Raw genomic sequence first — 25,232 nt, forward strand, 5'->3', positions numbered from 1 at the left:
TATTCAGTCCTTGCATAGCTGTGTCTTTAATAGTTTTTTATGCAGAGTAAAGCAGCTGCATTTAAAAAAAAGTGATTTTCTGTAGCTAGTGGTTTTACACAGTGTGATATTCTGAGAGGCCATATGCTGGCAGCTAGCGTGCCGGGACAAAGGCCACTTGAACAAGATACAAGAGCTGAATCTCCTCCTGTGTGCATAATTGTAACCACTTTCTCTTGCTTTGCAAAACACACAGTTTCTTATGTGAGATTTCTTTGTCCTGCAGCTACCTGAAGCGATTCAAGGTGATGAAAATCAAAGTTCTGCGTTCATGGTGCAGACAGATCCTGAAAGGCCTTCACTTCCTGCACACCAGAGCGCCACCCATCATTCACAGAGACCTGAAATGCGACAACATCTTTATCACAGGGCCCACAGGCTCGGTGAAGATAGGGGACCTGGGGTTGGCCACGCTGAAGAGAGCCTCTTTTGCCAAGAGCGTCATAGGTAGGACGGTGCATACGCAGCATCCCAAATTCTCAGAAATGCTAAGACACAAAAATGCGGTTTGCGAAGGCTGCGAAACTGAAATAACTCTGATCTTTTATTTGAGCTTGCTGCGGCGATAATAACCACTTTACATGCATAGGCACATTATGTACACGCCCACTGTAGATAAATTTTACTACTTGAAAAATGTCTGGTTGTTAAAGCGAACCGCAGGCATTTGAAAAGTGATACAGCTTCCAAAGAAACTGTTAGTAAGTTGGGATTTAGTTGTCTGGAAATGTAACCGTTACAAACACATAAACCGAAAGTGCACCGCACTCGCACAATGTTTATGACACATACTTTGAGTCTGCAGTTTTCCCTCATAATAACCTGGGTACCTTTCAGTAGTTTTGTTGTACAGCTGACCACAGGTATTCAAGCTCTGCTCGCACCAAGTACATGAATATACACTCTTTTCTGCACTTGAGACAAGAATGAGAAGCTCAGTAAATCTCACTGCTTCTTTGTAGCAATTAGGCAAACCTCAAGTATTCAGGCTTCACTTCCACAAACCGAGTCTGTGGCACCACTAAATGGATGTAGGTTTGAAATTTTAGCCCTTTTATTTCCAGCTGAAGTTTATTAGATTTAAATCTCTGATTCTTTTTATGTTTTATAATTTTTACAGTATTTGAACATCATGGTGTGCAAGTTAGCAGCGTGTCCTAGCATAACATACATGTTTTTCTCCACTTTCTAATCACCAGGTACCCCAGAGTTTATGGCTCCAGAGATGTATGAGGAGAAGTATGATGAATCTGTAGACGTCTATGCTTTTGGGATGTGTATGCTGGAGATGGCTACCTCAGAGTACCCCTACTCCGAATGCCAAAACGCTGCCCAGATCTACAGACGAGTTACTAGTGTAAGTATTCTCTGCTCAGTCTGTACCTGCAGGTGCATCAGCTGAGAGTGGTAGGAAACCAGTTGGTCCCATTTATGTTGTATCTAATGGTCTCGTTTGTTGTTTTTGCCTCTTGTCTCCATTTTCCGCTGTGAGCCACTCCTCCTCACCCTTGTTTACTGACTGTATTAACAAGTTTGGCATGAGCTGCAGAAGATCCAGTCATATGATTGTGTTTTTGCCCTGATTAGTCTTATGCTTTTGCTTATGCTCTCTCCCTCCCACACTACATTGCAGTTTGTCTTGCGAAGGGATAAAAACGAACGGAAAGCACTTTTCCCAAACGCAAATCTGAAATCGATAGTCAGTCTATAGTTATTTTAGACGAATTGACACTTATTGAGAAGCTTTTATTCCACTTAGTGTAATGCAGTATAATTAATTCAACTGTCCCATAAACACTAACGCTGTGAGCCGAGCTGGGGAGAGTACAGTTCACCTCCATAAATGTCAGCAAAAGCAGTGAGAGTGACACACACTGAAATGAAACAGTGCATGAGAATAACGTATTTTTATCGCCCGCCTGAGGGAATAGGCCACACCCCCAGCGGGGAGGTAGTTGGAACACTGGTAGCACTCTGGGGCGTTTTTGAGGTTGCTTCCAGGTAATATTGGAAGTGGACACAGAAGAGATTTTTAGTTGAAAATACAATGAATGACAAAAAAGTGATTTCTTTAGTCGGGGGGGGGGGACTCTAGGCCTCAAGGTCCTGCAGGTTTTAGATGTGGCCTTGATCCAACACAGCTGAAGTTCTCCAGAGGCCTGGTAATGAACTAATCATTTGATTCAGGTGTGTTGACCCAGGGTGAGATCTAAAACCTGCAGGACACTGGCCCTTGAGACCTTGAGTTCCCCGCCCCAGCTTTAGTCTAATAAAAGATTAATTTGGTTTTGAAATGACAAATTTAAGAAGAAGAAATATTTCCAGTAATGAAATTTTTTGCGTAATGAAAGTAATAACATGGGTTTTATGTTGTCTGGTGAGTTTAGTTATTTGTTGAGTTATTGAAAATGTCTTCTGATTGCCAGAAATTACATTTCAAAAAGTGTACTGGCACAAACCCCTACTTTTTTCTTTTCTTCGTCTGGCATCATCCCATCCAGTCAGATTTCATAAGATTTCTCAGATTTCGTAACGTCCCTCCTTTTCTAAATTTAGTTGACAGTTGGCTGGACAGACAGACAATAAAGCAAATGCAGAGAGGACCAGATGCAGGCTGTTTTAAGCCTAGTGCTGCTGAGGTCATCACCCCAGCACACACACACACACACACACAGACAGATGAGCGCTGTCTCCCTCTTTTCGTCGCTCGACTCAGCTCTCTGGATGCTGACAGTGATGCTTAATAGACGTGAGGAATATTCTAGAACTCTCTTCTCATTTTCAAGATCTGAATGCAGGACAGAGGGGCCGAGTTCAGAACAAAAGCCCCGTCTTTGTCGTGGCTCATAAGTCCAAAACATAAATCTAAAACTGAGGCCAAAATGCAAAGTGCCAAAAATCCACAACACATGGGGGAAACAATACAACAGGACAATGAACAAATGAAACACATATTGCTAATTTATTCAAGGACACAGGACGCACTGAGGGCTAATGAGAGGAAACAGGTGAGAGTAATTGAGCTTAACAAAACACAGGAGACAAAAGACTACCAAAATAAAATAGGAAGTGACCTTCTACTCCCAGATTTAAGATCCTGTCACACCTAAACTTGACACAGAAAGACACAAGAGGGATGGGGTAGAAGGATAACATAAAAATTTCCAATGACGTTTACCAGAATGCTAATGTGTATAAACAGGAACTGAAAGAAAAAACCCAAATGGAATATTAAACAATAAACAAGAATCAGAGTCTTAAATTTAAAACCGTCGGTCCAGGACCCAGGAGCATGACACTTTGTGTGTGTAATGATTCTTGAAAATGAAACATTTTTAATGCTGCTAAAGTATCAGTGCTAAACAAATAGGATGCTCAAACACTGTACGGTTATTTTGGAATTCCTGGCTAACGGTGCATGTCGTTGAATTAAAAGAAGTTTATCATTTGTTACGGATGAGTGCAGCGTCCTCTCCAGCTTAAACAACTGCTGCTGTTACCTGAGGAGAGTCGAGCTTTAAAAATTAATAACTTAATAGCCACACTAGGAGCTGATTGGCTCTTATCTTAATAACCCATGTGTTAGAACTCTAATGTGCGTTTAGATTCAATTTTAATGTTCATTTCAGCTTCTTTTAGTGTCCATCCATACAGTCCAGCCCATTCAAACTGAAGGGATTTGGATTAGGATTTCCTCCCTGTTTTTCTTCCTTCTTTCATCTTTCAGTCTTTGAATCTCTCATTTTAATTTAAGAAGCTTCCTGGGCGGAATAAACTCAGACAGTATATTTCAGTCCACATGTCCGTCTGGCTCTCTGCCTCTCTTACCTTCCTGTTCTTTGATTGGTTTTCGTCTTTCTTCTCTCTCTCACAAAACCAAAATCGCATCCTCAATTTGATCAAACTATTACATTATCGTAGTGATGCTTTGTTCTGCTTGTTTCCCATGAACTGGACGTAACTGGCCAAATAGCTAACGTCAGTTGTTGTCACGCTCAACACAGTGGCAACGCCAGGGTGCCTCGGTCAGCTGCTTCCTTTCATTTCATTGCCAAATCCATCCAACCAGCTCTCCATCCTCCATTTCTCCCCCTGTCGACCCTCCTCATGAGTTAGTTAACCCCTGATATGTTTTAGCTGAAACAGACGGAGAGAAACTCAGCTCACTGCCTCTTGTAACCAGGTGTTTGTTCTTTCATTGGCTGCTGTCTGCAGCAAGCTGCTTCGGTAGCTCCAGTAGTTCCTCTGCCTTTCTTCTGATTGACTTCCCCTCCCAAACAAAAGATTGGAACACCACCGGCTCTTCTTGCAGCCAGAGCTGTGTGCTGAGATGACCCTGTTGCTCGCATCCTCTCACTGACATCACACTGAGCCAAGAGCCTAAAACAGAATATTTAGAGCAGCCTCAGATGCTCCTCTCAACATTTTCCAAAAAGCATCTATCATGTTAACAGTAGCGTATATGATATAAAAAAAGACAAATAAGGATCACATTTCCACTTTTAAAATGTTTGGCAGGAAATTCTGTTAATTGGTTCTTTTCTAGAAATAAAAAAAAGTCTCTTTGTATGATTTTTGCATCACTGAAAGGCTGGCAGGAAGATGTGTTGGGTATGCTTTATAGCTTAGCTTCTTATAGCTTGACAAATTGTGTTGTTGACATGCTTCGTTGTCCTTCTCATCCTGGAACATTCCTTGCCTCCAATCAGCCTTATTAAACTAAAATCTAGCTTTCTCTCCATCCCTCTCTCCTTCTTCTTCTTCTTCTGTCAGACTTAATAGCATTACTTCCCCCGTCAGTCCTAACTTTGTTTGGCCCTGGAATCTCAGAATGTGTGTGTGTGTGTGTGTGTGTGTGTGTGTGTGTGTGTGTGTGTGTGTGTGTGTGTGTGTGTGTGTGTGTGTGTGTGTGTGTGTGTGTGTGTGTGTGTGTGCGTGATGGGGAGAAGGAGAGAGATAGGGTTGTTATGTAATGGTGAACTGGTGGGGTAGCAGGAGAGAAACATGCCAAGAAACAAAAGAAAGAAGGAAAGGAAGCTGGAAGAGCAAAAAGAAGTGGCATTTGCTGGTTTGTGTGTCTGACAAGCAGCTGTTCGTCAAACAGAGTAGCCTAAAACTTTTTGTTTTTCCAAATGCATCAGTCAGTCAAACTTCTTTGACTACTTTCTTGGTAAGTGACAAAAAAAAAAGTTTTTTTCTTTCTCTCTTATCTTCTTCCTGCTGTTCTGAATGTGTTTTTCTTGCTTCTGTGCAGTTTGAGATTTGCTCGACTCTGATTGTTTTACCAGCCAGTTGCATATTTTTAATAACTGCATTTCAGATGGGCACCTAGGAGATGCAAGACTGAACAAAAATCTATATTCAAATTCAAATTAAAGTGTGTTTTCTTTTGCTGTCTTGTGTTTATTAATGAATTAGCTTCAGCTCCATTCTTGTCTGTGGTTACTTCAGTGTTTTGTTTCTCTGTAGTATAAAATTGATTTGAACAAAAGTTCAGCTCATTAGGATGCTTTCTGCTATCCTGTGTGGCTTAAACTAGATGGGATTTCAGGCATCCCTTGTTCCTACTGCAGTTACTTCTAAGTGCTGAAAAATCTCTTACTCTGTAAAGCCTGTGTCCTGTCACGCTAACATCTATTTTCCACTGTTTGTGTCTTGTGTATTTTTTTTTCTTTTAATGTTTTTTGAACTATATTCTTTTTTTCAAATAATTTGGGAGTCATTCCCAGTGTTTGTCAGGCCTTGGAGGGGGCTGCCCTTTGGGTTCCTGCTGATTTGTTCTGTTGGTGTGCTCTTAATTGGCTCTGAAAGGCTCCACTTCATTATTTATACCTGATGGGACAACTGGATTTATGTGGAATTTAACCCTGGGTCAAACTATTACTCTCTCTCACAGTTCAGAACCTCTTGTCTGTCAACTGTTTAAACCCTAACCCTCAATTGAGTATAAGTAGTGCAGGACTGATAATGCATTAATACTTTGATCATTCACCATAATGCACAGAGACAACACAATAGCGCTTTCTCAGCCTAATTTAAGTGGTTTAATGTTAAGAAGATGGAAAATCATACCAACAGAAAATGTCTTAGTTAGACTTTGACCACAACATGCTGTCAGAACGACAAAACTATTCACGTTGATCCGAACGCTTCCTTCGGTGTTCAGTTAAGTTGAGATCTGATAACTTTAAATGTCACAGCATAATTTTCAGCTTCCCCAAACCATTCAGTGGTGCCTCATTACCTTTGGATGGAGACATTAAAGACACCCTTCCCATCAGGATTGACATTTTTCATCAACAGCCAAAAACAACTGTGTTATTTGTAGTGACTGCTTCCTCAAATGCTAAGGACAACATGCAAGGGAAAAAAGTGGTTGGAGACGTGGCACAACCCAAATAATTGTGACTTTGTGTAATGAGCCTTTGAAATGATGCACTTTGAAGACAGGGACCAGTTCTGGGACCACTTGCAGTCAGTCTGCAACCAGTCCGCTAGTTTGTGATTGAATGTGGTCAATTTTCAGTTACATGCAGCCTGTTTCTGATAATACTGCATTTATTTGTGATAAATCACAATCTGTTGAGCTTTGCATAAACAGAAATTCACATTAACTACTTGGATTCAGAGTCCTTCCTGAACAGAAATTCCAATAGAAAAAGTGAAAAAGTTGTGCAGGACAGGGATTTAACTGCAAAATGGCACAGGCGCTTGGCAGCCTTGCTTTTGTATGGGAATGAAACCAGAATACAACCTTCTGGTGATCATTTGGGTTGAGTTGAGTTGAGTGCCCTGTTCCAAAGAAACACATCAAAGATGAGTTGTGCTCATCGGCGCAGATTTACTCAGGCTGATTGCAATGTGTGTGTAATCTGTTTGTGTTTATAAGTTCAACAGCACTTATTTGCAAACCTTCAACAATCTGTCTGAGATTGATTGCAGTTTGACAAAGACCTGCACAACTGAATTTCAGTCAAAAGTGAGGGTGTTACAGAGCTGCCAGATCACCTCAATATAGGGATCTGGTGTTTAGGTTTTGCATTTAATTGTCATTCTGTATCTAAAAATGAATAAATATGCCAACTTTATGGTAAATCTCATCTATATAAGGAAAGAGTTTAAAGGTGCCTACACACCATGTAACCTTAGCATTTTTAGCAACTGGGACCTAACAAACAGGGTAGGACATTGGTATTTAATGGATGTAGCTATTAGAGCAGGGCGATATGACCAAAAATATTTATCACGATATACATTTGAAAATTTGCGATAACGATATAACTAACAATAATATTTGACACTAGAAAAATACTCAACAACTCCACAACTTTAGTTAGTGCAAAAAAAAACATCAATGTATTTTCACTTAAACAAGCAGCTGGTTTTTAAGTGCATTAAAGTTATATAAAAATTAACAGTGCAAATGCAAATTCCTCGCTGACAGTTTAACCAAAAGGCATTTCCAGTGGAAATTGGCCGCATATCCTCAGCATAACCATGTATAATATCCACAAAACTTAAAAAGAGGTTATACACACACAATACGGTAATATTATGTTGAAGCACAGTACGTATCACTCCGCGAGGCTCCTGCCTACGATAGCCGTAATGCTCCGACAATCCATCAAGCGGTGCGGCTTCGTAGCTTAGCAAAGTCGTACTAAAGCATTTGACAGATTTTCGAGCGCCGTGTACCACATAAAATCATTTCGCGGTCAGTAAACACAACCAGAGTTCATACATAAGGCACACTGGATTATAAGGGGCACTGTCGATTTTCAGAAAAATCAAAGGATTGATTTTAAGCGTGCCGTATTTTCCAAAAAACACGGTAATAACGACGGCCCGCCAGCATGCTCTACCAAAAATAGTGCTTTGTTGTGTGTCTGACGGACGAAAGCTAAACCAGTTCCACTTTTTCCGCCATGTGCGTATGAAAACAAAGGCACTGCGCATGCGCGTTTTACCCATATTCTATCGCGATATTTCATTTTCTTATCGTTGCCCAACATTATACCGGTATTACCGTGAATGGTATGATATGGCTCAGCCCTAGTAGCTATATGATTATAGCATCTTTTGAACTGATTTTGCATTGATCACCGTGTCATTATATGCTTTGGTTGGTAAGTATATATATGTAGGTAGCAGCAGATGTCATGTTGAGAAGTGGTCACTCTAAATTTCTGGCACAGTCAGAATTTTTCCCCAGGCTATTTTTAATGGAAAAATTGTTCTAGTAACCAGTTTTGAACTGCTTGCAGGAGCCACTGCCAAAGATATAGTCACACTAGTCATGATTTGTCTGGGACAGCCTAAAATCGCACAATGCTCTTTTTATCCTTTATGTGTGTGCTTGTTTGACTTCTCTGAAAGGTTCCTTCCCTTCACTGCTCTTCTATTTTCGCTGTGCAGGGAGTGAAGCCTGCCAGCTTTGACAAGGTAGCCATTCCCGAGGTGAAAGAAATTATCGACTGCTGCATCAGAACTAACAAGGATGAGAGGTGAGTCACGGACAAAAACCATTGATGCTAAATGTGCATCTGGGCTTGGTGTGATTTCTTAGGCTGTGGATGTTTGCATGTTTGCAAACTCAACAATTAAAATGGCCTTATTTAATCGATTCCGTTGTTATTTAGTCTCTTCATGGGTAGACAGATTGATCCGTTAATCCTCCTCTAAAAAAAAAAGGTTACGTTTTTTTAAAAACTCATGCCTTCTTGGTTAGAAATTAAGAAGTGCTCTGTTTTCACTCCACATGCTGATTGTCTGCCAACACTTTCACCACAGTCTCTCGTCTTCTGCTTCACAAGCTTAACCAAAGCAACTTTACCTCTCGCTCTCATACTCGATCTTCTTTTTTTTTTCTCAAAATCTTCTTTCTCCAAATTATCCAGATTCAGTTACTGTATCTTTTTCATATTTTTCTAGGAAACCAATAACCATTTTTAGCATTGCTGATGTTTTTTTAAACTACTTTTCTTTTCCGAAGAAACATTTGGAGGCTCCGAAAGCGATTGCACAATTTTCAAAGCTATCTAAGGACAACATGTCGTCAGCATGTTACGATTCCCAGAAGATTAATCAAATACCTTGTCTTTCCTCTTAGCTCATGAGTTAGGGATCAGCTCACAAGGGATTGCAGGTTTTGAGTAAATTGATATCAAGTGGTATCTAGAAATAATTCCAGTTCTCTCTCATTTACGGTGTAACTCTCCTGTTGAATCTCCAGTGAATATATTGTACTGAGCTTGATCCATCTCGCCTTGTTCCTCTAGGTATGCCATAAAGATCCTGTTGAACCATGCCTTCTTCCAGGAGGAAACAGGGGTCAGGGTTGAACTGGCAGAAGAGGACGATGGAGAAATGATTGCTATTAAACTGTGGCTCAGGATAGAAGACGTGAAGAAGCTCAAAGGTAAGGCATGATTTTATCATTATTGATGATGCCATTATTCACATCACAGGACAAAATTTGACTCTATTTGTCATATGTGTTCAGATATAAGTGTGTAGCCGTTTTTCTTAGTGGTTCAATATATTAAACTGGTCAAAAACCAAAGCGCATGTTTTGTTGGACAACCAATAACAGTACATTAATACTATAGGTATAGGTATATAGCCTGATTGGCAATTTTTAACATGTTTGCAGGAAAATACAAAGACAACGAAGCCATCGAGTTCTCCTTTGACCTGAACAAGGACGTCCCCGAAGATGTGGCCCAGGAAATGGTGAGTACAGTGAATAGGAACAAATCCATTTATTACTCCATTCATTGTGGAATAATGGATGTCAGAGGGAGAAAATGATGGATTTAGGAAGGACAGAGGAGACATATGGGAATGAGGAAAGAAATATATTGTAATGAGAGATGGAAATGGGACATTCATTCATATAGGAATGATGAATGGCGTTAAATGGAGTTGTGCCTTTTTTTTGTGTCTCTGAGTGACTTCTCTTCAATCCCGCAGGTTGAGTCTGGCTATGTTGCTGAGGCTGACCATAAGACCATGGCCAAGGCCATCAAGGACCGCGTGTCTCTGATCCGGAGGAAGCGAGAGCAGAGGCAGCTGGTACGAGAGGAACAGGAGAAGAGGAAGCTGGAAGCAGAACAACAGCAGCAGCAACAACAGCAACAGCAACAACACGATACACACAAAGCTTCACACACACAGGTCTGTCGGACTGACGGGCATCGCATTAGTTTGGTGTCTAAGTTAAAAAGCACTTTATTGAACCAGCAGACTGATTTTGGTGCAGTTTAGTATTCTTTTTAAGGTTTGTAATGAAAACAATTACTTAGCCATCTACTGCACAAGCTCAAGAATTAGGACAGGTAGGATTTTGAATTTGATACCATAGGTGTATCTACCAGGAGGCTGAGGGGTACCACTGGCAGCCGCAAGTGTTTTTTTTTTCTTTTCAAATGATTACAACCAACCAAAAGAGTCTTGAAGAACAGTTCACAGTAAGGATTGGGACTTACTATCAAGCATTTGAAGGTGGCACATCCTCTTCTGATGTAGTCATGGTTACAAGAGCACACTGAGATCTGGTATCTTAGGTTTATCTTTTTAGTCAGTTACTTAAAGACTTAAAGCCCTGTTTTTCCAACATGTAACCATATCAGTCATTTCTATCCACTGCTTGCTCTTCCTATCATATGGTGGAGTCATTTTTTTTACATTAGGGTCAGAGAAATAGGAGTTTTATTCTTATTTTGCGTCAGTTTGACCCTCTCCTTGCGTGCTGGTCTGCAGGCAGAGACCGAGGAGGCCGAAGTTGAGCAGCACCAGCTTCTCTATCAGCAGGCGAGCATCTCACACACATGTAAGTACCCAGATAAGGAGGTCTAGTCTAAATAGTCGATTTCAACAGTTGTTATATTTGCCCCACCAAGGCCAGGAAGGTTTTCTAGCATCAAATTTAAATGTAATCCCACCCATTCTTGGTTCACTTTTCAAATTCGATACAGTATTTAGAGTCGGGCATTAGAAAAGTTTACTCCAGTAAAAAGTCTGTTTCTGTGTCCCTGTCAGCTGAAGGAGGCGTGGACAGTGGCCAGGGTTCCTCTGTTTTCTCCTCAGACTCCCCCCACCTGGGTCAGCTGGGCATGTCGTACAGCTGCCCCCCTTCTAGCCAGCCTCCTTCTCAGCCCCAGACCCCCTATCCCCCCACCCCCTCTGCTACCCCACAGCAGCACCCGGGCTACGCCCAGCCGCCGCAGCCAATGGTAAGTGGAGGTTTCGTTCAAATGAGTCTCTACACGTGACAGTCATGCCACATCAGTGACGGTTAGAATGTTCTCGGTGCTCACAGATGTGATTAAACATGACTGGTCAGTTTGCGGTGAGCGCTGCGTCCTGTGTTGGAGTGGGAGTGAGTTGGAATGAACTTTGCGGTGCATGGAAATGGTGTGGGGAATTTCAACCGCCTGTATTTATAAAAATAAAAGAATGCAGTTAATTGGCTTTTACTTGAAGATGGTAACTTTATTACACTTGAGGAAGATAAATAACACAAGGCACTGATTTGACTTATTCTTCACCGAGGCATGCAGCCTTCAACATTTAACCCAGTATGGCAGTTATAATATTTCAGCCACTTTAATCCATCAGTAAGGTCAAACATAGTCAGATGTATTATGTCTGTACTACCAGCGTAGTACCATATGTCATCATCTGTACCTTATACCTTGGATGTCAGTGAGTACTCTCTTTATTCCAAAAAAAGCATCTCTCATTATCAGACAGTTACCACCTCTCTTCTCTGTCTTTAAACCCTGCTTTCCTGTCCTTCTGCCTCTATACATTTTTTCCGTTACAGTTATAAATTTCATTTTTGCGGTCATTCTGTTATTTCTTTCTGTTTGGTGTATTTCATTTGTTTTATTCATTCATAGTTAGGCACATCTGTTTGGACACACGTCAAACAGGAACATGTTGAGATCACTCACAGGTCATTATTTATTTACAATACATTAAATATATTTTCTCAAGGAACTGACATAGTTTTATGCTCTTTCTCTTAGTGGCCAAGATTTAGATCTAGGTTGACTTATTCATTGCTGGAGCGTATGAATCACATTTCTTTTTAAAAGTAGTCGTAATGGAGAGGTGAACATTTTAATTTTAATTTTCGCCATTACACGTGATGACCTCTGGTTTCTGTGCCCTCATCTGACTTCTAAATTACCAGCATCCACACAGACTGAGACTGTTGTTGTTCACCTAGATGTAGACCGATTGATTATATAACTAAATAATGCCTTTTTAAGGCTTTCTTTGAACTGCAACTGAATTACTCAGAAAGCTTATTTTCTCATCAAAGCCAATTCTTGGAGGTGGTGAAATAGACAGACTGGTTTGTTTATAACATCAAATGAGGTCTTAATGAGTTATTTTGAAAAAATAATTCTTTGTTTGCTTCTTTTTGAAGTCTGATATATTTTTTCTGTTTCTTTAATTTACAGTTTATTTTTGTGTCTTTGTGATATTTGTGAAACTGGACACTTTTAACGGTATGATAGACGACTTGCAAATGATTAGCTCCATTGAGAAACTTGTGGTTTATAAATCTGAAACATTTTCTCTCACAAAATAACTGTAATTGTTTGGTTGATGATGTAAAAACTGTAAAACTGTGACTTTTATTTATGGTATAATTTGGTTTTTATTTTAATTTTGTCTATAACTGCTGTGGTCTGTGTTTAAGTACCTTTTCTCCTGCTTTTTTTTTTCTTTTTGTGTTTGTTTTTCATGTTGGTCGCTCCCTCTTCCATCAACCCCCCCTGGCCTGCAGCCTGTGTCGCACCACCGTCGATGTCGTAGCATGTCTGTTTGTGTTCCCCCTTCCTCCTACTCCTTTTCTCACGTTCCTCTGCCCCAGGTTGTTCCTCCAAAACAGCCCGCCACACCTCCAGACCTGTCCTCCTCGTCCCCTTACACCACTGCCTCATCATGCACACCTCTCACATCAGAGAGGGACACATTCACTAGGTGCCTCTCCAAGGCCCTGGAGACAGTCCTGCCCCTTCACTCTGCCTCTTCTCAGCCCAGGGCCAGGCAGCGGCGGGCCAGCCTACCTGCCCTGTTCTCAACCCCTGTAGGTTCTAAAGAGATAATTGGGCCATAGTGGTGGAACCAAAGAGGACGAGAGAGAAAAAGATGATGGACATGGGCCACATTGAGTCTGAAATGAAAGATTTAGAAAAATGCAAAATTGCATTACTGAAAAGTTCCCAGTGATGCTGCATATGGAAACACAATATGACACCATGCACATACTAGTAACTGACACCGTTTGTTTCATGCTCACTAGACTGCTGATTATTTTTCTTGGTTGCGATTTGAACATTTTTCTGGTTTAAGCAACCAGGATAAGGTGCTTTGTTGATCTTAAGAAATCTACATTTGCACTATTAAATATAGAAAATATGCAAGGTCATTGCTTCAGAGAAATTCAACAAAATTTAAAACGATGAGTTAGAAAAACAACAGCTGGCATAAAGGATAGTTTACATGAACTAAATGTAGTGTGCTTAGGTTAGCGCTTCTAAAGTTCTCAAACTTCCTGTAAGATCACATCACATCCACCCAGTTCACTTTTTTTTCATTTAGATTTTCAGACTCTTTTGTGAGTCTTTGATTCTAGACATACGTCTCTATAAAACTCTCTCTGCCTCCACTGGCCACCGCATAGTCCTATTAAATACGCAGTGATTGCACTTCACTTTAACCCCGCTCTGTAGTTAAATGCTCTAATAAAATGTGCATCCTGAATCAGGAAAACTGGTTATTTTACAGCTATTTGTGGTATAAAAACAATGCAGGATGTTCCCATAACATGTAGAGACAGCGAAGATGTGACGTAGGTCAGCGGTCCTGTGACTTTTATTTATGGTATATAAAATAAGACACACAACTGCAACACGGGAAAAGACCTAGGGAAACCGAGTTAACCCTGAAAACCATAAATTTCATACCCGAGCCTCAGCTCTCGCGGCCCAGTACCAGACGACTCACGGACCGGTGGCCCGGGGCTTGGGGACCGCTGACGTAGGTGATAGTTGAAGAATCTGTGAGAAGATATTTGCACTTTCTGGAAAGTGTTGCAGTCTACCTTTTCTTGCAAGCGGCAGCTGGCAGGTTAAAAGGTCAACATTTTGCAGAGATATGTTTGAAATAAAACAATTTTCCTGATTGCAGATGCATTAGGATAATGTCAACCTTTGAGACAACCTTTCCTCTCTTTGCATTTTATAACTCACTTTCTCTCCACCTGTGATGGTGTTTCTGTCTTTGTGTTGTAGCTGTGTGTGACTTGATCTGCGTATTGTAACCAGTTTCCCATCTCTTCATTACTAGTTTGGTTCACTTTGTTAAACAGCTTTTAACCACATAATTTTCCTTTAAGTGTAGAAGGTGACTACCCCCATCCCCCTTTTTATTTTGGGGTATTCTTTGAAATTATGCTCTTTTTCTCCATTTCATTGGGCCTTTACTGTGGTTCTGTGTCATTCTCTCTGAGTGTCATTCTTAAATCCATTGTATCTCACTGTGACAGCAGCATTCAATGCCACACCCCTTCAGCGGAGGACCAAGCACAGGAGGAGGAGCAGGAGGGAACGTCCCTCTTCCAGCTCTCCCAGACCCCCCGACTATTTTCTTCCCCTCTATCCCTGAGCGTCCCATTTCCTTCTCACCTCCTCCTACTGGGCCTCCAAAGGCCTACAACACTCAGAGACGCAAGAGCACTTCCATTCTCGAGGCGCATACCCGACACTTTCAGCCTGCTTACCCTCGTTACGGGAGCAGCCTCCACCCTTTTTCTGGCATGGAGGGCGTTGAGGCTCCTTCTCTCTTCATGGTTAATCCTGGTTTTGCAGCGGCTGCTCAAAGACTTGGTGTTGGGGAACCCCTCCATCTCCCAGGACAATCTGATCCAAGTTTGTATGGGTTCAAAGACATGAGAGCAGAGCACGAGGAAGCAGTGAGGAGACTCAGTCTAAATCAAGCAGCCTTATTGGACCATTATGAAGCAATGGCATATGGAGGCTACCCAATGACTGCACACCAGCTTTTCCATCAGCAAAGGCAGGCAGCAGCTGCAGCTGCTGGTTTGGGTTTTGATCCTGGTCCTCCATCTCAAGCAGGGTTCTTACATCCTCATATCCTGCAAAGAATGAGTGCACACAGTCCAATACCGCCACCCTTACCCCCCATGAGTGCATCCACGGGTGGCTCTATGTCTTCTTCATCATCCGAGGGATGCTATGCTCCACAGCATGCTTCCTCATCCTCCTTTCCTATTTCTGCACCTCCAGTAATTGCCGACGCCCCGCCACCTACCGGAAGTGTTTTTGAGTTTCATTTAGCTGCAGCTGCTGCAGCTGCAGCCGCTGCTGGAGATCCAAGCCTCCTGGCATCCAGACTTTACCGGGCCAGACGGAGTTCTATGGATCTCCCTCTAGAGGACAGCCCTGGGACGGGATCCAGTGGCTCCGGCACATATAGTCGTCTGCAGCCAGTGACAGAAGAGCTGTACTCTTACGTGAGTCCAGAGCTCCCTTTACCTCCAGGAAGTCTCCTCCTTCACCACGCAGGTTTGGCTGTAAAAGACAGAAGCCCCGAGCCTTCTAGCGACTCTCTGACCTCCTCTGATGCAGGAGAGTTCCAGTCACCACCTCCGCCACCTCTTCCTCCTTCCTTCGAGTCCTCAGCTGCTCAGTCCATCCCTCGCTCGTCCTCCACTGCGCCTTACGATTCACCAGGGGGAGTTCTTCACGCAGATCCCCAGGGGCATCCGCCTTCAGTGCAGAACTTTCTGCCCACCACACCATCGTCTGAGCTCCCGCTTGGGGGGTCATCATCAAATCAGCTGGAGTCTCTGATGCAGAGCGCCTGGGCCCGACACGGGGGAATGGTGCCAGCTCAACCTGATATGACATACCACGAGTCACTGCTGGCCATGCAGGCCGCTAACCCCCCTCTGGTACAATGTTTAGAACTAGAAACCACACCTAGAACTCTGGGTCAGTTACTAGTTTAGATTTTGAAATTTATACCAAAATTTTACATAGAATGTTTCGATTGATGGTTATAATGTAATTCCTAAATTATGTAATATTCTGCTTTTGATTATAAATTATTAACAGTTCACAGATTGACAATTTATTTAAATATTATCCTTCTAACAGTCTTGTTCTTGGACCCCGTAGCCAGTAAATAATTGGAACATAGTTGTGCAATTGTAGCAAAAGAAATTGAATTTTATTGGTAATCTGACCCAGAGTCTGTTACACCAATCCCTGTTGTTTTTTTTCCTCCATATTTTATTTATGGTATTTTTTTTCTTTATGTCATCATGTAGTCTTTGTGATTTAATCCCCCCTTTCTGTCATGCAAGCACCACAGAGAGTCTGCTTTCATAGTTTCTTCATTCTTCAACAGTATTAAAGGAAAAGGGGTGATTCTTTCAAATATTTTAGTTAAAAACATGAAACCAGAACCATTTAATTTTAAGTTTAACATATGAGGCATTATCTTTAGTAAATGGATAATTACGTTGAAAGTAAGACTCTTTGGGACACTCTGTGGTGTAAAAGCTTTATGAGCCGAGTCTAAGCTCCCTTCTTTTTTGTGTTTATGTTATGAATTTTTGGTGTTATCAGTAAGTAATATTTTGTCTGTATGTTCATATATGAAAGTATATGAGAAATGTGTGTTTGTGCTGGTATACTGTGTCTACGGTATACTTGAATTTTAGCCCATACAAATCCAAAGTCAGTTTGATCTGGAGTTCAGAGTACCTGCAAAGGTTAATGGTTAAGATTAATAATCTAGATGTACATTTTTAAAAAAGCATCTTTAAGACGTCAACATCTGCGCATTTAATATCATTTTATGACATTTAACACAACGTCTGAATTCACATAAAGCTGTAAGACTTTGCTGATTTGTATGCTTAAACACACAGAAACATACAACAAAACTAAAGGAGGCTTAGACAAACCAAGCAATGTAACCATGCAGAGAGACGTTCATCTGTGTGTTTCAGATGTTTTGTGTTGTAAACGCTAAAGAGCTTGGCTTCGAGCCAGTTCTTTAATTTAACATATTATGTTATCATTTCCTGCCCACAATGAAAATCAACTTCCTACACAGGGTTCAAAGGTCACAGCTGAAATTCTTTAAACCCTTAGAACGCTGACATTCTTGTTTACTTTCTTTCCTTTATTCATTTTTATTTTCATCGTCCATCAGTAGCTCTTTTTTCCATCTCATTTATATTAAGTTCTTGATCTTTTTAGCAACGTTATTTATTAAATATCGCATATGCGCAACCTCTTATGTGTTTGTGTTACTCCCTGTAACGTTAGAGAAAGCTAGGTAGTCGTACGTCTGGTGCAACGTACCATACTTGCGTAAGCTTTCCCCATACTTTCGCAGGATGAGCTTCACGACAAGTATACAGTTGCTTCCGGCCTTCTAAGGGTTCAGTCATCAGTGGATTGGTTGTAGTCATCTCTGTGCTACTGTAGAGTATTTGAAGAATTCATTAAGTGAACACAGGAGCCTGTCAGGGTGATGACCATCATGAAATTTAAAGGATTGAAAATCAAATATACAATACAAATGATAAATTGACTCAAAAGAAAGCCTGCATCATTTCAAGTGAATCAGACTTTCTGTCAGAGTCAGAGGTAGGGCCATGACAGGACATATGGTGTTAGGATGAAATCTGAAACAGAAGCAAGTGTTTTAAAACATTTTAGTTAATTCATAGAGAGTATTCCAATTTTTACTCTGTGCTTTGTTGGCTATATAACACCTTTTTATTATCACTGTTAATGACTTAGGTCCTGACCTGCATGTTAAATAAATCCTACTTACACCCTGCCTAACCCCAGTGCCGTGCCCATACTGTTGTACATGCTATACTACAAGCTGCGTATATATATATATACATTAGATATCAATGTGCATATATCTGTCGTCGGATTAGAGTATACGTGTCTGTGTGCATGTGTGCATACACAAGAGGAAGATCTAGATTAAAAATGATTGCTAGAGAAGAGCAGAACTGCCTTGTGTTTGTACTCATGCATACTGTTGGATCCAAAAGCTACAAACATGTTCTAATTGTCTTTTTCTCTCTTTTACTCTCTCTTGTCCATAATCTCTCTCAATTTCTCTCCTCCATCCTCCATTGTTTTGTCCTACAACGTTGCATCTGGTCCTGTCTTTCCATTTTTCTGTCTTTCTTTCTCTAAATCTGACTCTTAACAGCAGACTCAGGTGTCCGCCCCTCAGCCAACTTCAGGACCACCTTTGGTCCCTGCCAGCACACAGCCACCACTTTCTGGGACCGCCCAACAGGTAGGCATTGGTTTTTAGCATTATTTTCAAGTCTCAGTGTTTTGGCCACCTCCATATCAGTTATTGGGAGATAGATTTGAAAAGAAAGGTGGAAATTTATCACCTCAAGCTTTATTTGGAGCTGCAACCTGCAAAACTCTCAGGGCCTCAGTTAAGAGGCCCAGTTTAGTGAGTTCAGTTAGAAGAGGTGAAGCCTTGCTCACAGCTCTTTGTGTTGGCTCAAATGTAGCTCAAAGTGGACTACTCCCAACTACAAGAGTAATTTCAGCTGCTCCCCTATTTCCCATGGGGTGGCCACAGTGTTCCACACATCTGATCATTGATCCCAGTTATCCCTGTTGCCTTCCGGTCTTGAACCAGTTTGTTTTGTGTGTAAGATCAATGTGTTAATCAGTACGCTGTGGGGTCCAACACCCCTGGGGACACACTGGAGCCACATGCCCCAGTAACCAAATGAGTGAACTCCACACAAAAAATAAATAAATGAGCAAATCACCCATCGTGTAGTCATTAGGAATGGGAAAGTTATCCTTAGATGCCAAAAACTGTTTTGGTTTTTGGTGTTTCGGTTTAACATGGGAAACTGTTGATAAACTTGCTTTTTATTGGCAGTCTCAGGAAGTGCAGTTTTTGGCACTTACACATTGGAAATTACTGGCATATCGCCTTGCTCATTTCAGAGTAACCACTCCCACAGAGCTGGCACTACTTCTTCAGTGAGACTGCAGTTTTTCTAAAGAACTGTTTCTTTTTCTAAAGAACTGAACTTTGATTGAGCAACAAATTTTAGTCAGTTATAACATTTATATTATGACCCTTTATAATTTGGTCACATTTACATTTTTATTGTAACACTTATTTTGTCAGAATGCAGCCATATTATCTTTTGGCAGTTTGCTAAATTAATCATTTTGTTTGGTGTCAAACACATAAAGAGTATTTTTGTTTATGTAAATATCTACAGCAGGGGTGTCCAACTCCAGTCCTCGAGAGCTACTGTCCTGCAGATTTTAGATGCATCCCCACTCCAACACAGCTGAATCAAATGGTTGGATTACCTCTTCAGCATGCCATCAAGTTTGGCAAAGGCCTGGTAACAAGCCATTGTTTTGATTCAGGTGTGTCGAGACACAGATGCATCTAGAAGCTGCAGGACAGTAGCTCTCGAGGACTGGAGTTGGACACCCCTGATCTACACTGTTTTCTCTCACCCACGTTTCTCTGTTTGTCCCTCTCCAGGTTGCCTCATCTAGCCAGAGTAGCACATCACTTCAAAGCCCCGCACACACACCTCTGCCACAGTCACCTGCACAGGTACAGTTATAGTTGTATTTGTTAAATATATATCTATATATGTTTTTAGCCAGGACTCTTTCTTTTCAAAGAGGTGCTATTCTAGATTGAGTATTTAAATATACATTAATTTATATATTATTATTTATTAGGAAACACTGTGTAATCTAACCCAATCCACTAAAGCAGCTTTTCCATAAATGTAAATTTTAAGTTTTTATTTTTGTTGACATTTCTAGAAAGTTGATAGTTTAACCTTTTAACAGTAAAGTGATTGTGGGTTATTAGGGCATACTGGATTGGCTTAGATTGAAGTGTTCCTAATTGTACATGTGGGTGGTGATAGGTCTTTTTAAAGGTGCCTGATGGCTTGTATATCTGCATTTATCTTTAGTCATTTAAACACTTATGCATATAATACAACTGCTCGCCAACATTTTAAATTCTAATCTGAAACAAATCTGCTAAACGCAATTCATTCACAATTCACACAATTCATAACAGTCTCTGTTATTTCACCTCAGGGCTAGAGTACAAGTTGCCGTTAGCATTTCCTCACTTCTGTACCCAAATACCCAGAGACAAATGCACATACGCATCTGTGGATATGTAGTTAGGCATTAAACCTGCTGTTTTCGAGTTATTTTGTCTTGTTGCATGTTCTGCTTTCTTCACTTTTCTTCTGTTTTTCTTTCCATTTTCTGGCTTGCTCGTGGGCATGCTGCCTGTGTTTACTACCGGGTTTGTTTTTATGTGTTTTTACATATCCACTTGTATGTCATTGTGTTTGTGTGGTACACCGTGTGGTTGCGTGTTTAGTTTTGTGACTTAAGTCCATCTCCCAGTTTAGAGCACCTTTATCTTCTGTACCAAGTTGCTCAGCTAGCTCTGTGTCAGGTATCGTTTTAATTGACACTGTAGTTTGTTGTACTGTAAGTGGCTGTGCCTGTTTGTCTCTGTCCTCACGTAAAACTGTGATGTATTTACTGAATCCTTTGAACATAACATAGACCTTTTGAGTAAAGCTGTGTATTCTCCTGACAGTGCATCTTTGTTTACCCCACATGCTCTCACTGACCACCTTAGTAAAAGCATGGACAACAAACACATGAGCACGGAAATGGAGATGGGCAGTATTTCCAGTAATAGTCCAGTATTTAGTTTGGTATTAAGGCTAAGTCAATATTTTGTTGGAAAAAGAGTGTTGTTGTTTTTTTCTCTGTACTCCACTGCTGTGCGTTTTAAGTAAAGCAGTCGACATGTGATTGAAGTGCAGACTTTTAGCTTTGATTTAAGGGGTTTAACAACAATTTTGCATTAACTGTTTAGGAATTTTAGCTATTTTTATACACAAGCCCTGATTTTCAGATGCTCAAAAGTAATTGGACAAACTGACATAATTTTAAATATTAGAACTGATTGTCTTTGAAGTCGATGACCTTAACACTAGAGCTCATGGGCATCATTTTAGTACAAGTTATATTGAGTTCATCTGTCCGAAGATTTTCTTTTCCACAACTGTGAAGAGTCTTTGAGATGTTATCAGGCCTTCTTGTTCTTGAGGTGAAATCAGTGGTTTGCACCTGTCTGAAGCCTTTGTGTTTCCATTCATGAAGCAACCACCTGATTGTAGACCTGATACATCCGGCACTTTGAGAGTGTTTTTTTTTTTTAAGGATCATAAACTCTGTCATCTTTTGGTGTTGCTGAGGTCATCAGTGCATTAATTTTTTTCACAGAATGCACAGGATAGTAAAGTTTTGTCTCTCTGAAAGGTTTATTTTAGCTTTTGAGCCTCTACTAGTCTTTATTGCTTCCTTCATTTACACTGACATCTTTTTGGGATGCTGTATCCACTCCAGATATTATGTCTCCTTTATTTATCATAAGAATGAAACAGGTCTCTCCTGGCCATGAAACTGTTTGTCAGTCCGTCGTCTGGTTATTTTTAGCTTCTGGACATCAGGGACGGTGTATAAAGTGGTTATAATTACTACACAATTAATGCAGTATTTAACCCCTTGGATAAAGCAGAAAGTCTGCACTTGAATCACATTTTGATTATTTGATTTTAACTGTGGATCTGTACAGAGGCAAAACTACAAAATATTGATTCACTATCTAACAAATTATATATTAAAGAATTATAAACAGTAACACGTCACGTCCGATTTAAAGACAAAATATGGAATTTAAATTTCATAGCACGGATATTTTAGTCTTTTAGTTTTACGGTAATGATTTCATGACTTGCATTTTTTTTTATTTTTAAACCTCGTAGTATAATTTTCATTGTTTCAAACAGTGAGGCTGCGTCCACACGTACACGGGTATTTTTGAAAACGCAGATTTTTCTATGCGTTTGCACCTTTCGTCCACACGTAAACGGCGTTTTCGGTCACTGAAAACGGAGATTTCTAAAAACGCCTGCCAGGGTGGAGATTTTCAAAAACTCAGTTTTTGAATTTTACGTGTGGACGAGGAAAACGGGGAAAACGGAGAAAACGCAGCGTCAAAGGTGTGCGCCTTTTTTGACGTCACACTGTGCGCCACGTTATTGTTTCGGTGAAATTAATTTCTACAATACTGTTAATTGTACTCTCTGCAGTGTTTAAATGCTTATATATACACACACAGTTATTGTCCCTCCACACATAGGACTCGGTTCTGCTTCTACGCCCCATCTTTGTTTACCATTTCCCGCCGAGGCTTCTAGACTTCTGATAGGCCAACATTTCTACACGGTTAGGAATATATCGCCACCTGTTGCTTTGGCATGTTCCTAGCAGCGTTTTCCTTCATTTCTGCGTTTACGTGTGGACGGGATTATTTTTTAAAACGAAAATGGAAAATCTCAGTTTTCAAAAATACCCGTGTACGTGTGGACGTAGCCTGAGATTGGCCACTTAAACACACCATTAACCAACTTGATGACATTTTTTTGTATATAAAAATGAATGTAGTATCTTTGCCTTGCTGTAAACAATTAAAAATGTGTTTTTCTAAATGTGTAGATTGAATCTTTGAGTAAAAGAAAGCAGATGATTCAAATATTAAGCAATATTTTTGGTTTTGTTTCTTTAGCTGTTAAGTTTTCTTTTCACCATTTCTGCAAACATGCAGTTTTTATTGTTACTGTATGTATTTTTTTTTTTTTTTTTACAACACACGACATCAAAAACTGCACCAAGCAGTAGGTAATAATATTTATTCAGGACTTTGTATCTTGAAGACTAAAAATAGAAAGCTGTTTTTGTTTACAGTGTTTCCATATCTTGACTCTTGAAGGTTTTTAGCCTTCTTTTCCCATTTGTGATGTGGTGTTGAGAGTGTTGCCCATCTACATTGTAAAGCCGTATTGCACGTTGTCTGTAGGGTTTGCTCTGTTGTTGCATGGTCTTACAGTGGTATGTGTATCACTCAGCTGTTCTGTCACACAGTGTGTGTTGTTTGGTTTCAGAGCTTGGGATGTCCTTACTAACAGGCTTGACGTACGGTCCTGTTGTCTTGCTTGGTTAAGTTTTTGTTAAGGGTGTGAAACATGTCAGTAATGTGTTGGAAAACTGTGGATGACTCGCTCCTTTGGTGTCTTTATTTTAACATGATTTATCATGGAGACCAGTAAAGACCCAGATTCAGTCTGTCCATGCTTGTCATGTCTGATCCCTGGCTGGGTTTTTCTACTTCCTTATCCCCCCATGACTTTGCTCCCATCCTTTTCTCATCTTCTCCTCTTCCTTATCTTCTTCCTTCTCTTTTCTCCTTTCTTTTCTCTTTCCTTCTGTTCCTCCTTCCTTCTCAGCCTGGTGTATCTCCACCTACCTCTACCGTTCCTTTGGTGACCCTTCCTTCTCCGTTGCTGTCTATTGCCGTCACAATGCCGAGCGCGGCCGTGGCTCCCCCTCCCTCTCCTCTGCCAGTCCCTGTTGGGGTGGTGCCTACTATTGTTTCCCCTCCTCCTCCTACTCCCGTGCCCACATCTGTGCCTCAGGCTTTGGCCACGGTGGTGCCAATCATCAGTGTAGTCAGCGCCCCGCCTGATACCCCCATGGAAGCCCCCCCTCAGGTACTGGTTATAGATGGTCGAACCCACCAAAAGTGAATGAAATGAAAATTTTCCCAAATTTTAAAAATCTTGGAACTCATGCATGAAGTTTTTTTTGTTTTTGTTTTTTAACACCATCACCCTTTCTACTGATAGGACCTCACAAAGATGTTACGAAGTTCTTGTTTTTTAATCTGAAATGCACATCCTGGAGTATTGTTATATGATAATACTGAAAAAAAATTATTGCCTTTCTGAGAACTATAAATGATCACCCATCTTAGGTGCAGCTCCATTACATCTTGAACTGTTTTTTAATAGAGTTTGTCTGTTTGTTAAAGTTTTGCGAGTAAAAAATGGAAATGCACAGCTACAGTTTTGTGTTGTTTAATTGCCTTTTGTGGGTTTAAGTGTAACAATATACAGTCAGTTAATAATTGCTGGAAAAGCTTACATGTCTTGTTGGTGGAGTGAGTTAAAAAAATAGAAAAAATATGTTGAACCTGCAAAACCAAATTTTTTGATTAGTTTAAAAATAAATATAAATAAATATAATGTCCTGTGGTACTGATCAATAACTCTTCTTGGTTCATATTGGTTCTGTTCATTGAGGTTTTCAGGCATTTGTTTATGCACAGCTTTCTTAAAGTCCTGCCACAGCATCTCAGTCAGGCTGGGGTCTGGACTTTGAATGGGTCATTGCAGCAGCTTGATTCTTTCTCAGCCACTCTGAATTGCTGATTTGGTGTGACATCATTGTCTTGTTGCATGATACAACTTTGGTCAAGCTTTAGGTGTGGGACAGATGGCCTCAGATTTGACTTAACAACTTTGGTACACAAAGGAGTTCGTGGTCTGCAAAATCATCACGTCTCCACTGCCGTGCTTGACAGTTGATATGCTGTGTTTGCTTTTCTCTATACGTGGTGCTGTGAATTACGGTCAAACATCACTACTTTGCTCTTGGCTGTCCATGAACATTGTTCCACACGCCTTGTGATTTGTTCAAATGCGGCTTTGAAAACCTAAGCTGTGTTACCATGTTATTTTTAAAGAGGAGAGACTGTGTACTCCATACTTTGTCATTTTCTAGGTGTACTGTCATGAATTTAACATGCTAACTGAGCCCCGTAGAGTCTGGGATGTGGATTGGGTAATTCACAGTTTCTCTGAGCGTTGCACGGGCTGTTCTTGGGGGTGGGAGGGTGGAGGCGGGGTAGTGGGACACCTGAATGCTCCAGATGAACACTGGCTGATGATCAGTTCATCAAGTCCATTTGATTAGCAGCACCTGGCTGCTACTTAACCGCATCATTTCTTTGAAAGGTGTAAGTGTGGACTTGGTTTTTCACAAGTTTGAATAAAGTTCTAATTTAAAGGATACAGTTTATTCCAGCCTTGTTCCATATTCTGTTTTTGACATTCTCAAGATTTACTTAAACTTCTGAAAATTACTTTTCTTATAATCTAGCTA

The 25,232-nt window shown here is 40.7% G+C and overlaps 1 protein-coding gene across 15 annotated transcripts in view; it reads left to right on the forward strand.

The window, feature by feature from the left end:
• The window catches only part of wnk1b (WNK lysine deficient protein kinase 1b), a 98,142-nt gene that overhangs the window by 51,155 nt on the left and 21,755 nt on the right, over positions 1–25,232 (forward strand). For 6 of the 15 annotated variants that reach the window (XM_063500618.1, XM_063500622.1, XM_063500621.1 and 3 more), the window contains exons 4-17: positions 266–486; positions 1,239–1,396; positions 8,455–8,543; positions 9,318–9,457; positions 9,692–9,771; positions 10,012–10,215; positions 10,801–10,870; positions 11,080–11,273; positions 12,842–13,144; positions 14,606–16,033; positions 18,331–18,420; positions 19,660–19,734; positions 20,533–20,610; positions 23,516–23,779. In XM_063500618.1, the coding sequence (XP_063356688.1) occupies positions 266–486; positions 1,239–1,396; positions 8,455–8,543; positions 9,318–9,457; positions 9,692–9,771; positions 10,012–10,215; positions 10,801–10,870; positions 11,080–11,273; positions 12,842–13,144; positions 14,606–16,033; positions 18,331–18,420; positions 19,660–19,734; positions 20,533–20,610; positions 23,516–23,779 (3,394 nt within the window). The remainder of the gene's footprint in view (positions 1–265; positions 487–1,238; positions 1,397–8,454; positions 8,544–9,317; positions 9,458–9,691; positions 9,772–10,011; positions 10,216–10,800; positions 10,871–11,079; positions 11,274–12,841; positions 13,145–14,605; positions 16,034–18,330; positions 18,421–19,659; positions 19,735–20,532; positions 20,611–23,515; positions 23,780–25,232) is intronic. The other 9 variants (XM_063500620.1, XM_063500619.1, XM_063500628.1 and 6 more) reach the window with 9 other exon arrangements.

Source organism: Pelmatolapia mariae, linkage group LG17 (genome assembly GCF_036321145.2).
Source record: "Pelmatolapia mariae isolate MD_Pm_ZW linkage group LG17, Pm_UMD_F_2, whole genome shotgun sequence".
Taxonomy (NCBI): domain Eukaryota; kingdom Metazoa; phylum Chordata; class Actinopteri; order Cichliformes; family Cichlidae; genus Pelmatolapia; species Pelmatolapia mariae.